Here is a 15,322-nt window from a genome sequence, read left to right as displayed (position 1 = left end):
ACACAACCTAGGGGCTGCTGGATATGTGCCACTAATTATGTGCTGCTCTTCAATGTACCCCTGTGAAGCCTACTTGGGTCAATGGGTATGGCAACAACAACGAACAACACCTACGTTGCGACATCTTCACATTATGTAGCTGTCAACTGAGGTTGATTCTGCAATTTATTGCAATGGTGTAATATGTGCTACTGAGTTGCTGGTCTGAAAACGTCGGCAACACCATAATTGTAATGTGTAATGGTGCTTTAAAAATTTTTTTTACGAAAACACATTATTTCATGTAAAAAATAACTTTCTGACACTCTGTGAATGAACGAACCGCCAGAAGAAGCCGTTGCCAACGCTGCTATACTGTCGTCCACGTCTCCAGCGATACGGTATTCCGTAAACTGCAATACGCATGCGGGCAGAATAAGTACTAACCTTTACGGGATACCGGGTTAACTTAGATTTAGATATCAGATTCCACGTTGGTGGTGCCCTCTTGTGGCACAAAGTTTAACCAGAGAAAACAAAAAGCTATCATTGCCGTAAGGAATCGTATTCAACTTGGCTGCTTGTGTTAAGCGTCGGCAGCGACACAATCTTCAACACGAATTCTTTTCCTAACTTTCCCTTGACGAGAACATCCACACGTAAACAAAAACGCCGCTAACACGCTGTGGATACACAAAGTGTCAGAAGAAGTCAGTACAAGTGTTGTTACCCACATCCACGTTTCCGGTATCCCGGTATTTTTTAAGCATAAGCTAAAGTTGTACAGATAAGCTAAAATTCTTCAATTTCTCTAACGCATACAGAGAGAAAGAAATACACGGTTAAATGGTGTTTACCTCTGTCCCAGGTGATGGCGTCGATGGGGTACCCTCCGACGGGGCAGGATAGCCGCATCGTCTCCCCGGCGACCACGGACACGTTGCCCATACGGCGCACGAACGGGGGTCCGTGCACGTTGAGGCGAGCCGCGTGCACGGAGACGCCCACGTCGTTTCCCGCGCTGCACCGGTAGAGGCCGCCGTCCTCGGCCCGCACGCCCGAGATGTTCACGAAGCTCACCACGTGGCCCTCGCTCGTCACGTAGTCGCCCATGCGGAAGCGCACATTTTCGGGAACGGGCAGTCCGTCCAGGGACCACGTCACCTGCACGCGCACGCCGTGCGGCGTCACGCGATCGTCAGGAGATGCGACACGAATGTTGCTGAACTGAGAATTTGCACGTAACAGTTTCGTGTACTCTTTCTTCTTCTTTTTTTTTTACGTTTCTTTAGGACGACTCTCACACGATCGTTGTACCGGAAAGTGACTGTGTTTACCAGAAACTGAAAGTGAAGAACTACCCTGGTGAACTTGTTCGCCGCTTGTACTGACATATGTGTAAGAAGCGTGCACTGCATGTGCTTCGTGCCATCGCACTAAGGCAGCCCTGGCTGGCTGTTTTTACCGTCTATCCGGAGCAAGGATGTTCTCAAAAAAATTCTTATACCTCCTTGGTCTAGAAAAACTAAATACCTTTAGATTCAGCGACTCATAAGGAAAATCTATCCTGCTTAGCCTGCCAATCGACAGATAACAAACGCGTGATTACAAAATTACACCCCTGTTCTTTCCGGAAGAACGCAAAGAGAAAGGGTCAACCGCACTTCTACCATCTTTCTTTTCTCTCGTGCACTACCATCTACGCGAGCCTTTAACCCATGGAATTGCAGCTTTCTGTACTGCGGCCAGGTTGATAGCATTTGAGTCTGGCTTCCGTACTACGCCTAAACACACTGCCAAAGTAGCTTCTCGTTTGCACATATGTAGGTTTGTGGTAAGCTGTGAAGCCTAGCGGGCCGATTCAGCGGCTAGACAATGCAGCCATAAGCTCCCCAGAAGTCATCTCCTTTTCAACGGCACAAAAATCTGCGAGCTTCTCTTGCCGCGTATACATATTCGGAAAGCACTTCGGCAGTACAGTTACCGCAACCGCAACAAATACGCAAAGAGCATTCTGTTAAAAAGATGGATTTAGCTGACGAGGATATCCTCGTGAATTGCAGGTGACTGCGAGGTAGGGATGTGGGAATATGCAAAACTCTCGAAAAACGAATAGTGCACTATTTGATTCGGTGTTTGTATCGAGTAGTCACTATTAGTAAATGCGAATATATTTCGAATAGCTTTCGAACACTTGAAAACGTCAGCTGTGCGCAATCTAATATAAAATTGGAGTTAGAGTCGCTCAGGGAGCTAGACTTCATCGGCTATACAGTGAACACTTGGATTCTCCGAAGAGACTTGTGTACGTGAACGAACTGATTGTTGTTCCCCTATGCTCTGTGCCTGGCTTTTAGTAGCGAAAAGTTAATAACTTACGATTGCTCCACAGATACTTGCTAACTTTAAGAAAAAATAGGATGTCAACATTATTATATATCAATTGTGAAAATGGCTCTACAATATTCCAAAACTATTCCATATTCGATTAACTTTTGATTTGGTCTCAAAAATTATTATTAACACGACCCTACTTCCCGGTGACTATTACGACTCAGCGTAACTTTCTAACCCGACAATCGGCTGTTTAACTAGCATGCAAACAAAAACTAATCTTTTTCTGTTTTGTAAAGAAGAACGTTCTGGTAGTAAGTGATCATCAAATGAAAAATAACTAACATTAACAATACACAAAGAAACATTTTCTCCTTATCATATTTTATAGCCTCTGGCATCTGTTTTCTTTGCTGTTTGAACTCGTCGCACAGGATTTCCAAATAGAGAGTCATTAAAAAAGCCTTGCAGATAACATCACTCGAATTTCGGGTTGGGAAGTGCAGACGCTGTTAATTACTTTGCGCCGTCGAAAGTCTACATGGCCACTCGGCGCAACGAGAAACATCATTAGCCAATTATGGAAACGCGAAATGTGAAACATCTCCAAAATATGTTTCAAGCGAAACATTGTGTACCGAAAATGTCGCATTAGTTAGGCAGTACATTAATCATTGTAAGCTCATTTGTAGAACAGGTCGTAAAACCTCTATTTATAATATCTAGCGAACAAAAACGAGACAAGATGATCTAAAGCAGTAATTTGGAAATCATTGTCTACAACAAATGGCAGCGAAAGGTTCGCAGACATTAGGGACCATCAGAAGCCTTTTAACCCGTGTACATATATATACGCTAACTGCCGTAATTCGTAGACGCCTCGTGTTCGTTAGTTCAATCATGCCTAAATCGCTACAAGAAGCATGCCCTGTCCATTACGTTTTTTTTTTCCACGTCCATGTTTTGCGGTCTTTGGAATTGGCACTTTCAATATTATTGGAGGCTCTAGCAATTACTAGCTTACGTTCCCGCTTTTACGTGGATGTGCTCTTTTTATTTTGCTTTAGATGTATAACAGAACAGGCACCACGAACAGAACATTTGTAATGGGCCACCCTTAAGCAAGGTGCGAAAGGTAAAGACTACAATCTCAATGTGAAGCCGTCCTTTGTCCTTTTCTCGCGGTATGCCGACTAACACAAAGTCCAGTCGGTAATGAACATGTGCCAATTGCCTGCCCACTTAGAGGCCCGGTCGTTGTCATAGACGTCGATACTAAATGCGTGACCACGCTTTCGCGGACCTCTTTGTAGAGGACCAAAAGTTTGAGGCATTTTGAAATCGGGAACTAGTTCGCCAATGACACATGAAGCCCCATTACATTACATGCTGCACGTGCCAGCCAGTAAGGTTAGTTTGGTAAGTCACGAACCAGTTAACAAATGCGACGAAACTTTTTGTTACCCGCCGTGGTTGCTTACTGTTAGGCCGCTAAGAACGAGGTAGCGGGACACAATACCGGCCACGGCGGCCACATTTCCATAGGGGCGAAATGCGAGAACTATTGTGTACTTCGATTTAGGTTCACGTTAAGGAACCTCAGGTGGTAAAAATTATTCCTGAGTCCCCCACTACGGCGTGCCTCATAATCAGATCGTGGTTTTGGCGCGTAAAGCAACATAATTTAAGTTAATTTTGGAACCTTTTTTCATGGTTACAGACTACGCTCTGAAAGGATCAAAACGCAAAAATGAAGTCGCTAAAGCACGTCTGTAGCGTTGGAAGCGGCGGTAAGTTTGGCCCCGGCGAACTCCCTGGTCCCGCTGAAGGATCGGCCGACAAGAAAACGCTCTCGAGCAGCCGTCTGCAGGCTACAAACACTACAGTTCCAAGCAAATATTGACTCTTGCGACGTTAAGCGAGAACTAGATGGTTTTCCTTCGGGAAATTACCAGGAGAAAAACTGCAGGCAGGCCATCGAGACGGAGTCTGTTTCTTTTCCATTCACGGCCGGCCGACCGGCGCGGCTGCTTCGAACGACAGGTTCACGTGCGCTTACACAGTCAAGAGGAGCGCGAATGACAAGCAGAACTGGTCGATCGATATACGCCGACGTCCGGTGACGGTGGCGTCACAGAGGCTGAACGAGAACGCTGTCAATCTGACCTGGGGAAGTGGTCGGCCGGCCGCGATGCACTTGAGGGATATGGATGGGCCCGGCGACAGGGTGCGCTCCGAGAAGGTCTCGCGCAGGACGGGCGGGTCATCTGCAGGAGACCGCAAGTCGGTGTGCGTGCGTGCGAGTCAGTCGCGAAGCGTAAGCATGAAAACAAAAATAAAATGCATCGATCGAAGGTTCGCGAGAAGAGAGAGCGTAGCAGCCCAGGGAAGCGGGAGGGGTGTGAGAGAGAGACAGAGGAAAGGGGAAAGGCAGGGAGGATAACCCGACGGGAAGATCCGGTTTGCTACCCTACGCTGGAGAGAGAGGGGAGGGGGAGGTAAAGTGATAACAAAGGGGAGATAAAGAAAGAAAGGAGCATAGACATACAATCACAGTCGGTCACTGTCGCCGCATACTGTCACCGCACAGCACAGTAGCACTTGTAGCAATATAAACATCTGTTCGGGCTACAGCCGCTTGTCCAATTCTGTTGCCTTTAAAAACTGCAACAGTGCCCTCGTCGCACCCTGCTGCGATGACTTGTGATGGCGGCATTTTAAAATAAGTTGCTCTGTTAGGGACCCTTGGTCAAAGCACGCTATCGCGATTGCGAGCGATCGCCTCTGTAAATTATAGCGAGGACAGTCACAGAAAAGGTGCTGAGGAGTCTCCTCGTTACCAGAGTCATCAAACGAGGCGTCGTAGGCCTACGGGTTGGGTGTGAGAAACACAAGTTGGAAATACAGATGAATGCGAGTGTTTAGAAATTTAGCTATACGAAACACACAGTGGGCCTACAAAACTGGTTTAGTCTATTGTGTCAAAAAGGTTTGCTGAGTGTAGTGTATACTGGTAACTTCAACTACTAGTGTGAAGTGGCACCTTAGAGAATACGTGACAAGAAACGAATGGTGCAGCACCAAAAGGAAGCTCAATAGCCAACAGCTCATCGGTAACTTCAGGGTGCGTACAGCTGGGGCGCTATAGCGTAAAACTATTCCAAACTTTTCTATTCCAATTCTGCTATCAGCCCTCCACGATTGGTCAAAAACTTCTTTCGATCACCTCCTACTTCACCTCTCTGTCACGCAACGTCACGAAAACCGCGATACCTCCCCATCTGATATGATGTGTACACACTGATTATGCATGCTTTGACAGAAAAAAGAAAAACGATTATTGCTTATTCGACCCCTTTTCCCCATTAGCCCTCGGCTATTGGTAAAAAGTTTTCGGGCTGCACCCACTTCACCTGCCTGTCACGCGACGTCACAAAACCGCACAAACTCGCCGCATCAAAGTGACGTGTACGCGATAAAGAAGCATTGATATGCCGAACAAAACTGAATTTTTTTCGGAATAGCCGCAGGCTGCCCCGTTCCGAAAGGATTAAAAGATGGCTGCCGCCGATTGCTGAGACACTGGCTACTCGCATCTGCCGGAGAGCATGGGTGTATTTGCATGTAATAAATCTCCTTGCGTGGCCGTGTGACGTTTTCAAACACTTTCGGCACGTTTACTACCTCATTCTGCCCACTCTTTTTTGCTGAGGGTCAATTTTAGCGTCATTCTTAAGCTTCCGTTTCATGCCGCCGCGATTTTCGACCAGCCACCGCAAGCTAAGTAAGGGAAAGCCGACCAATCGCAGACGCCGGCACCACCCTCTTCATGCGGTTATCGATTTTCAGTGCACTGGCTCTGCCTCAGTGAATCCCTCTCCACTTGAGCGTTCTCCTCGCCTCTTGTCAGCCAATTAGATAGGACAAGCCGTTAAGTGTAGGCAATGTTATTCGTTTTTCAAGCAAACAAAAGTGACCTCCTATGAACGAGGAGAGCATTTGATTGGTCTATTCAGACAACCTTGCGGGTGACCTCCCGGTGCTTGCGTCGGTGGTTACGCAAATTTGACGTCAGGAAATTGGAATAGAAACATATTGGAATAGTTTTAGGTTATAGGGCCCCTGCTCACTTAGCACTGTTCGCGTAGGTTGAGTCAGGCATTGCTGATGCTTTCGAAAAAAAAAAAAGAAGAATGAATGGACTGCATTAGAAAGAGTAACAAAAAACTTCAGGTAATGGGGTTTATGAAGTGCAGTGTGAAAATGAAAATAATGAAAAGCCTCAATAGACAGCACCGTTTATGGAACTTCTTGCTGTGCCGACTGCTGCATAAGTGCCCGAATGACTTGATGGTTTCACTACCGTGCCAGGACATACGTTGCACTTTCACACACACACACACACCGACACACATACACACACTCACACACACATATATATATATATATATATATATATATATATATATATATATATATATATATATATATATATATATATATATATATATATATATATATATATATATATATATATATATATATATAAAGTCAAAAATCTTGCTTGAAATCGGACTGTCCTAGAGAGCTGCGTTCACGCTCACGAGAGCACTTTTTGAGCACTTAATAAATCAATGTGTTTGTACTGGAAGTCGGCATCGTGCGTGACGATTCTTTTCCTCTGTAGCAGTGCAAAAAAATGGCAAAATGATGTTTCCTCTGGGAACATGAGAAAAAAAAAATTACTTGATACAGTTAGACCACATTCCCAAATAGTTCACAGAAAATCTATACCTGAAATATGTACCACATGACACGTACAGAGACAGAGAGAACAGGTAGTGTCTAAAACTCGACGTCTGTGACTGGCTCCCAATAACGCTTCTACCGCATTCAACCAGCAGAAGCGTAGCCTTTAAGATCCACATTTAGGATGTACAAGGTGCCACCCTATGAGTCGTGCATTTGGACACCACTTGTTATACATTGAAGAGAAAGAATTCTGTCGCCGGGAGCATAACAGTCTACATGATGTCCGGGGTTAGGGAAGTAATCGAGGCGGAAAGTCCTATGACGAGGAGGATGGCGATTAAAGGAAATGAAGGGTGAGAAAAGGACGTGATCTTGGCCTGTAAGGGCAAGAAATATGATAGTGAAGATTGAAGTTGCTTGATCTCGCCAGCTAAGCCGATCTACCGAAGAAATGTAAAAAATAAATGACAAAAAGCAATGCAAACCTTTGAGCTAAATTGAGCCCATTCTAGAATTAGAGCAAATCATTTCGTCTCTACCCGCGCAAGGTCTGCAATTTACACTTTAAAGAGACGTTTTTGAGAAATATCTGAATACATTGTTTAGCGCAAAACGACAGGCACAAGAAAGACGACAGGACAAGGCGCCTTGACCTGTCGTCTTTCTTGTGCCTGTCGTTTTGTGCTAAACAAAGTATTCATGGATTCGCACCAACTAGCCCGCCAACGCATTGTGAGAAATACCTAATTAGTTCAGACTGCCCGAAACGCATACTCTAAAAATTTATTTTCTTTCATTTCCCGGTAGGAGGTTGATTATTACTAGAGAAGAATGAAGGCCAATAATTCGCTTCCTTAATTTCGTGCCGAAATCTCAGTGGCGGTAAACCAGTACGACTTCACGGATTCTACATTATCTTTTCGTATTCGGGAAGTTGTAGCTCAGTAAAGGTATTTTCAAACTCGCTAAATTCTGTTCTCTGGCTCTCTTAGAGTGCACATGGTTGTCAATCTTTATCGATAACAACTTAACCAGGCCAGGGTAGACGCCATCAAAACCCGTGACGTCACGGCGATCTGGTGCGGGAACTTCCCGGCGGCGTCGCCACCCGTCTTTCGTTTTTGCGTCGTATCTGGTTTACCAACCCTCTTCCCAGAGTAAGAGTGGCTTTATCGGTATCGTAAAAGGGTTAGTTATCAACACAGCTCAACTTATCTTTTCCGTTTAGCGTCCGACCAATAAGTGACATCGCCGGCCTAGCGGAATTCGCCGCCGGAAAGCTCACCGGCGAGCGTGAGCTCCGCGGCGCCCTGGGCCGAGGACTGGTCGTTGAACGCGTAGCACTGGTACACGCCGCGGTCCTCGCGGCGCACGGGTACCACGGTGACGCTGTACGGTGCGTGGCTCACTCCGCGCAGCAGCGGCCGCTGGTTGCGGTACCACTCGACGCCGTTCACGGGGAAACCGCTCACCGAGCAGTTGAAGGTGGCCGACTTGCCGACGTCCACCTTCTGGTTGCGCGGCAGCACCGTCACCGAGAGTGGCGCTGATGTCATCGGGCGGAGCCACGAACCGGCGAGAAGAATGAAAGGGAGGACGTGAAATATATTAGACGAAAAAGTTTATTTATTGTACGTTGGTCGTATTACAGAACGCTTGAGCCAGCCTGCTGAAGCATCAAATACCAGGCCATGTCGCAAATTTTGGTCCCACGCTGGAAGTCGTTACGTGCCCTCTAAGGAGCGTTTTACTGCAATAACTTTCAGATTAATTTTTTTAGCAGCAAGTATAGAGATATTTAAAGTGCTGCATACCCATTATTTCAGGAGGCGAGCGTCAACGCCAACGTAGCCACTCTCTCCACTTGCCCCCGTCTAGGCTCCGCAAGTGTAATTCCTTCCCTGCGATCTCCCGTAGACGCAGGATCGCGTGACGGATGCGTCACGGGCCCAGGCCGCCATTATTAATTTTCTCTCTCTCGTGCTTTTGCTGAGTGGCAGTGGCGCACTTCCAGTGACGGTCTAGCGCGCGAGCTGTTGCGTTTGTCTCGATTGGCGCAGCGCACGATTTTACGCGCTCTGCACGAGAATACCTGATTATACTCCGTTTCACAGATCAGGTGCAACGCTGTGGAAGCTAGAGATACTCCTTCAGTGGCTGCCATCGCACTTGTAAATAGTTCGACGTTTTTTTATCACGATTCTGCGGTGCTCTTCTTTACGTAAGGTCAGTATTGAATGAAAGAAAGCTTTAATCCTTAGAAATAAAGCAACTGTGGTATACAGCTGCGAATGGGTTGTTTTAGATCAATTTGCTCTTTGTGTTTGTAGATCAGTTGCTCTTTGTTGTAGGAAACGTCGTTGATGCGTAGCGAAGCATTGAGAGAACGCGTGGAGTGATAAATTATTGTGGTCGAACTACTTGCGTAGCTTCCGTAGCGTTGCACGTGATGTCTGAAACGGAGTATAGCGCTGCAAGTCAGTGCCACAGTCACGAGCGCTGAGGCAGACGGAAGCTGATAAAAAAAGTACGGTCGCGAATCGGAACCAAGCAGAAAATGGCAGATAGCTTCGTTTTCTGCGCGCACGGCTGCACGACGTGAGGACAAGTAGGCGAAGCGGAAGTGCGTCCCTCCTGCTACGACACGGAGTAAAACAAATACTCGCACATATTCGCTTGGCAGATTTCATTATTTATCTAAACTTCAAATCGTCTACTGAAGCAACATATCAAACAAATAACTAATCTTGCCTTTAATGATTCTCGAAGTCACGTGTCACTCTGAGCGACGTCACAGCACTGCATCTACGTAGGCGCGCTTGTGCGATTGACGTCGACCCTCCGGCTGGGAGCGCGGCGGCCGCGAGGAGACGGACGCACGGCATTTGGTGTGAAATTCCAGCTCTTCTCACGGTGAGTAGTAATACTTTGCAGACACGATCGCGAGATTGCGCTGTATGCACTGCGCTTGTCAGCTCAAAATGACCAGAACTGTTTAGGGATCTTTTAAGGTTTTGTGCGGAGCCTGGCAAACCGGCCAGCTTACGGCTCGTGAATGCAGAGTGAATACAGAAACAATCAAACCACCAGACAACTAAAACTGCGCGGTCTGTGTACAGTGCGCGGCGTGCAACAACTAAACGACAGAGGAGTACCGGGAACATAAGTGTTCAAATGAAAGTTAACAACAAATCCATTGGTCATTCAGGAGTCAGTAGTATCCTGCAGCGCCGGGCCTAGTCATCGAGTAGTTTTTCTGGTTTTATATATTTTATCAGTCTTATCAGTTTTACCCATAAAACTACTTCCATTGGTTGTAATGGACGATATGCGAAATTACGTAAGCAGACTGTCGTACCCGTCTAACGCAGCCTAACTGACATAGCCATGCTTCATTTCACTTTACTTAATTTTCTGTTACAGAAAAGGTCTGAATACAGAAAAAGCGAAGGAAAAGCTCAAAGATATAAGCCATGTAAAGCCTGACCTGTAAGCTGTGTTAGCATTGTTAAAGCCGCGACACGTACGTGTTTTGTACGGTAGGATTAAAGGAGGGCGGCGAAAATTACGGCATCGACCCGCAGGTTGCCACCTTAATTACGATCCTAAACTGACGTGCGACATATTGATTATTTCAAACGAAGTATGCTGTGAAACGCACTTGTAGGTTTTGCATATCGTCTATTGTCTTATAGTCTTTAAGCAGCATATAGTGGTTTTTCCAAAGCGTGTGCGCTTAAAAACAATGCACTTGACTAGACGGTTAGCTGCGGTTAAGTCGCCTGTCCACAGAAATCAATTTTAGCAGATATATAATTTTTATTCTGGCTCGCAACAAAGCAATTTCTGCAGAAATGTGCAGTGGTCTTTCTATTCCGACACCGGAAACCTCCGTATCTAGTTCAAGCGTGCGCTGATACCTGCCCCCCCCCAACCCCCCCTTCTCGATTGGTTCATACAGAATCTGTCGAATATTTATGCCTCTGACTGTCTTCCGTTCGTGGTCTTAGTGACCTGTGCATGTGGAACTCGAAATAACTTCGGAATATGAAGTTTTCTTGCAGTTTCTATTATTATTATTATTATTATTATTATTATTATTATTATTATTATTATTATTATTATTATTATTATTATTATTATTATTATTAAATTAGCTTTAAGTTTGTGTTAGATTTGTAAGTGCAAGATTAGTTTAAGTTTCCGTCATCATTTGAGCTCACATTATCGGTCCGCGATCATTCAATTATAGTTCGTGAAGAAGCCGACGACAAAATATTTTCCAGCATGTTCATCTACTTGCAAAAATGTCATTGTTTCTTCCAGTGAAATCCTGCACCTTCTGTGTTCCGGCTACGCCCGCAACGTTTTCAGCAATACTATGCAGTTAGAGACGGCATCGTTTAAACGAGCGGAGATCTGCCGCTGCGTGCACCTTGTACTGAGGAGCTCGTCGAGGCATCCGACGGTCTTCCCGCTCTTTGTGTCAAAGTGCGTTTCACGCGTCAGAGAACTGGCACAGTCGCGTGAACATTGCCTAAACGCACGGCCCACGTCAGCGTCAACTGCTTCGCGATGTTGCCACTTCCCGAGGGAAACAAAAAGCAATGCAGCGATGCGGCGACGAGCCGAAATACACACAAGGAAACCACGGCTTGGTCAGATGCTCTTCGGGCCCGCCGAGTACATATAATAATAAAGACAGCACAGTGTCACGACACCATCTGCCTTGCAAATGAGTGTCCGATAAGCTTTTTCCCCTCTTTCTTCTCTTCACCGTCAACGTTGTCGGCTATGTGCGTCCCAGCAGAACAATGGAGGCTTTGGATTGTTTTACTCTTCATGCGCGCCTAAGCATCTGCGTATAACACAGGCAAAAAAGAGATGGGGAAAAAAGTATCACAGAGTTGCCTGCTTTCTTGCTTATTTGTACACTATACTTGACGAGAAAACATTTTGCAAACGTCCTCGGTCTTGTCGAAAACAGTACACCGTGGCAGAAACTTCAAGCGCGCGATTGTTTTCTTCTCTGAGGAACTTCTTTTTCTTTCTGGTTGTCGCGTTGCTGCTTTTCTTTTCTTAGTCAGAGAAGTGGGAAGGTTTATTGAAAGTTGACGCTTGGAAGGAGGCTTAGCAGGGCTTTCCGCTTCATAGTACGAGCTTGTGCCTTTCTTTTATATACGTGTTGGGGCTCGTCTGCTCCGTGGGTCGCGAGTTTGCTCGTCCTAATCTAGCGAACGACGGGCTTCTTTCTGCGTGGCCTATACGTGTGCTTCAAGCGGTGCAGCTTGAAAACAATAGAATCGGTGCAGTGCTTGAACAGGAGCGTTAGAAAAGGCGCGCGCACTTAGTTCATCGCGTGTGATTTGGTTTAGTGCACTGTTTCAAAACTTTAGTGACTGCGTACGCTTCATATATGCAGTGATTGACTATCGCAGTCGCCAAGAAAGCTTTCCGCTTGCATTTTAAAGAAAAACGCGTGTTCCTTGAAAAAGTGAACTAAGAACAAGACACTGGAAAGAAAGTGCTGGAACATCCTCTCTCTTCCATCAGGAACACCCCCTTTTGGATTGCATTTTTTTCCAACTAGTACGGCACAATTTCGGAAGAGTCCCTTCAGCACTACAGTTCAACTGACGAGTAAGGAATACATTTACGCTCAGTAGAACACGGCTGGAATTGTTGAGCTGGAAAGAAAACACTTGCAGACTTGAGGACACAACGTGTATTAGTTGAGGCATTCAAAAATGTTTATATTGCTTACTTTACGCTAATTTGCGTCGAGTGCGAATTTGAGTGCGATTTGCGTCGTACAGATTTAATGGCAGGACGCCAAGAGATGCGATCATCCACAATTAACCCCAAATAACGGTGTTGTCGCACCCAGTTTATAGGCGTTTCTTCAAGATACAGTCGGCTCATTGTTCGGCGAGCGCGTTGTTTAGGGTGATATGCTATTGCAGCCGACTTGGCAGGTGATATGAGCAGGCCAACTTCACCCAAGTACTCCGAAGTAGCGTTGAGAGCTCTTTGCAAGCTTGCACGAAGCCGCGGACCAAAGTGCGAAAGGCCGCTTATCCACAGAGCAATGTCATCTGTGTAGACAGCTATGTTCACAGGGAAGTCAGTGTCCCGAGGCAAACGACTTCGAAGTGCGGCGAGTACGGTGTTAAACAAAAGCGGCGATAATACGCTGCCCTGTGGCACACCGCACTTCACATTTCGGTATTCGCTAGTTACTCCTCCGACACGCACTTTCATCCGGCACTCCGATAGAAAATTAAGCACAAATTGGAGCAGACGACCCGAAATTCCCGCGGTTGCAAGAGCGAAAATAATCGCCTTATGCGGAACTGAATCGAAAGCTTGCTGTATGTCTAGGGAGAGCATGTAGGCGGAATGCTTGTTTTTTTAGCAAATTCAAGTGCTGAGACAAGGTCTGATATGCTGTCCAGAGCCGAACGGCGGCGACGAAAGCCACTCATGACATCAGGGAAAAAATTCAGCTCCTCTAGCCTGACATCTAAACGAAACAAGACCATGCGCTCCATTAACGTGATGACATTTGAAGTTAGGGAATTGGTCGGTAGGACTTGAGGTGCCTTGCAGGACGCCCGGGCTTTAAAATTGGTATTACCACGGACGATTTCCATTCAGCAGGGATTACACCGGTTCTCCATACTTCATTATACTCGTTCAATATACGGTCATGGAAACTCTTATCAACGTTCCGCAATGCTTGGTACGTCACACCATCTTCGCCTGGAGCAGTGCGGCGTTTGGAGAGGCTCAGCGCGTGTCGCAGCTCCTCCAGAGTGAAATCTGCCTCGTCCATCTGGCAGGCTGGACCGTAGGAGGCGGTTATGGTGCTGTGACTTGTCAAAGAAGGAAGGTCGCTAATTGTGGTGTCACTGGATGCAGGAGAGACGAAAATGTCTGCAAATACCTCCGCTATTACTTTTGGTGACTGGCCAGTCGCTATGCTCAATGCAGATTTCAGGAGTGCGGAGAGCCTTCCAGTATGCGCCATACATTTCCAAAACCACTTTCAGTATGCAACGAACTACACAAAGCTTCCCAGCTCTTGCGACGAAGCTGTTTTGTATGCCGCCGTATGGCTGCATCGATGCGATTGTATATAGTCCAGTCGGTGCGTCGTTTAGAGCGCTGTGCCCGTCTATAAGCGCGCCGTCGCTTATTCGACGCTTTAGATCGCTTTAGATTAGCTTTAGATCGGGATTCGGTTTGCCGATACTCCGTTGCGTTGTACTGTAGCTTTTCGTAAGCACTCACTCATAAGTTTAAATACGCTGTCTTGAGATGGTGCCTCTGAGATCTGCTTTCGGAACTTGTCCCAGTTAGTCACTGTATAAACGACATCCTGGCGACCCGCAGTATGTGTTGGTGTTAACCAAATGGGTAGGTGGTCTGAGCCCCACGGGTCGGGTTCACATGACCAGGCTAAGCACACATCTCTCGTTGATATCGCAAGGTCTATAGTGGAATGCTCCTTTCCTCTAACTATAGATGTAGGTGAACCGTCATTCAGTATTTGCAGATCGTTCTTGATAATGATCTCGTTAATCTCTGCCACACGATTGTCTTGGGGATGGCTACACCATCGTGGATGGTGGGCATTAAAATCGCCGCATAACACAAACGATGCACCACACCGAGACACTAAGCACTCAAGTACCGAGGTATCGGAAGAACGTGTAGGCCTGTTGTATATGCTAGCCACCGTCGTACACACACCTCTGAGGCTCACAGTAACAGCTACGCACTCAAACTCATCGTCACAGATGCCGTCTGTGTCAATAAGTGCGAAGTCCAAGTCAGCCCGAATGTACACTGATGCTTTTGAAGCATTGCGCGTATGCGCCGCTTTCACACACTGGAAAGAGCCACAAGCTGGTTCCGCGCATCGAGTGTTACTGTGGACACCCACGAAGCCTGGCAATCGATATTCGCCTTTCCTTACGTTAGTTTCCTGAAGCGCTATAACGTCTGGTGGAGTGTTCATAGCGTTGAGTCGAAGGACTAGATCAGCGTGCCGCGGTCGCATCGACCTGACATTCCATTGCAGCACAAAGAGAACAAAGAGACAAAGAAGAACTCACCGGTAACTTGAAGTTCAGTGTCAGTGGTGTCCGAGCCAGAAGTATTATTGACGAAGCAAGTATAAATTCCAGCGTCGGTTAAGGTCACCTAAAAAGAATACGGTAAAATTTATTCGCACGAAGCGGCACTCCAGAGA

The 15,322-nt window shown here is 46.4% G+C and overlaps 1 protein-coding gene across 1 annotated transcript in view; it reads right to left on the bottom strand.

Annotated features, from left to right (window-relative positions):
• LOC142578184 (cell adhesion molecule Dscam1-like) overlaps window positions 1-15,322 on the bottom strand; it is a 106,965-nt gene that overhangs the window by 45,359 nt on the left and 46,284 nt on the right. The window contains exons 5-8 of the mRNA XM_075687585.1: window positions 15,186-15,273; window positions 8,351-8,611; window positions 4,480-4,580; window positions 837-1,143 (exon numbers count right to left, since the gene is read on the bottom strand). Of these exons, the coding sequence (XP_075543700.1) occupies window positions 837-1,143; window positions 4,480-4,580; window positions 8,351-8,611; window positions 15,186-15,273 (757 nt within the window). The remainder of the gene's footprint in view (window positions 1-836; window positions 1,144-4,479; window positions 4,581-8,350; window positions 8,612-15,185; window positions 15,274-15,322) is intronic.

Source organism: Dermacentor variabilis, chromosome 4 (genome assembly GCF_050947875.1).
Source record: "Dermacentor variabilis isolate Ectoservices chromosome 4, ASM5094787v1, whole genome shotgun sequence".
NCBI lineage: Eukaryota > Metazoa > Arthropoda > Arachnida > Ixodida > Ixodidae > Dermacentor > Dermacentor variabilis.
The sequence above is the reverse complement of the archived record's forward strand: the minus strand, read 5'-3'. Positions and strand labels throughout refer to the sequence as shown.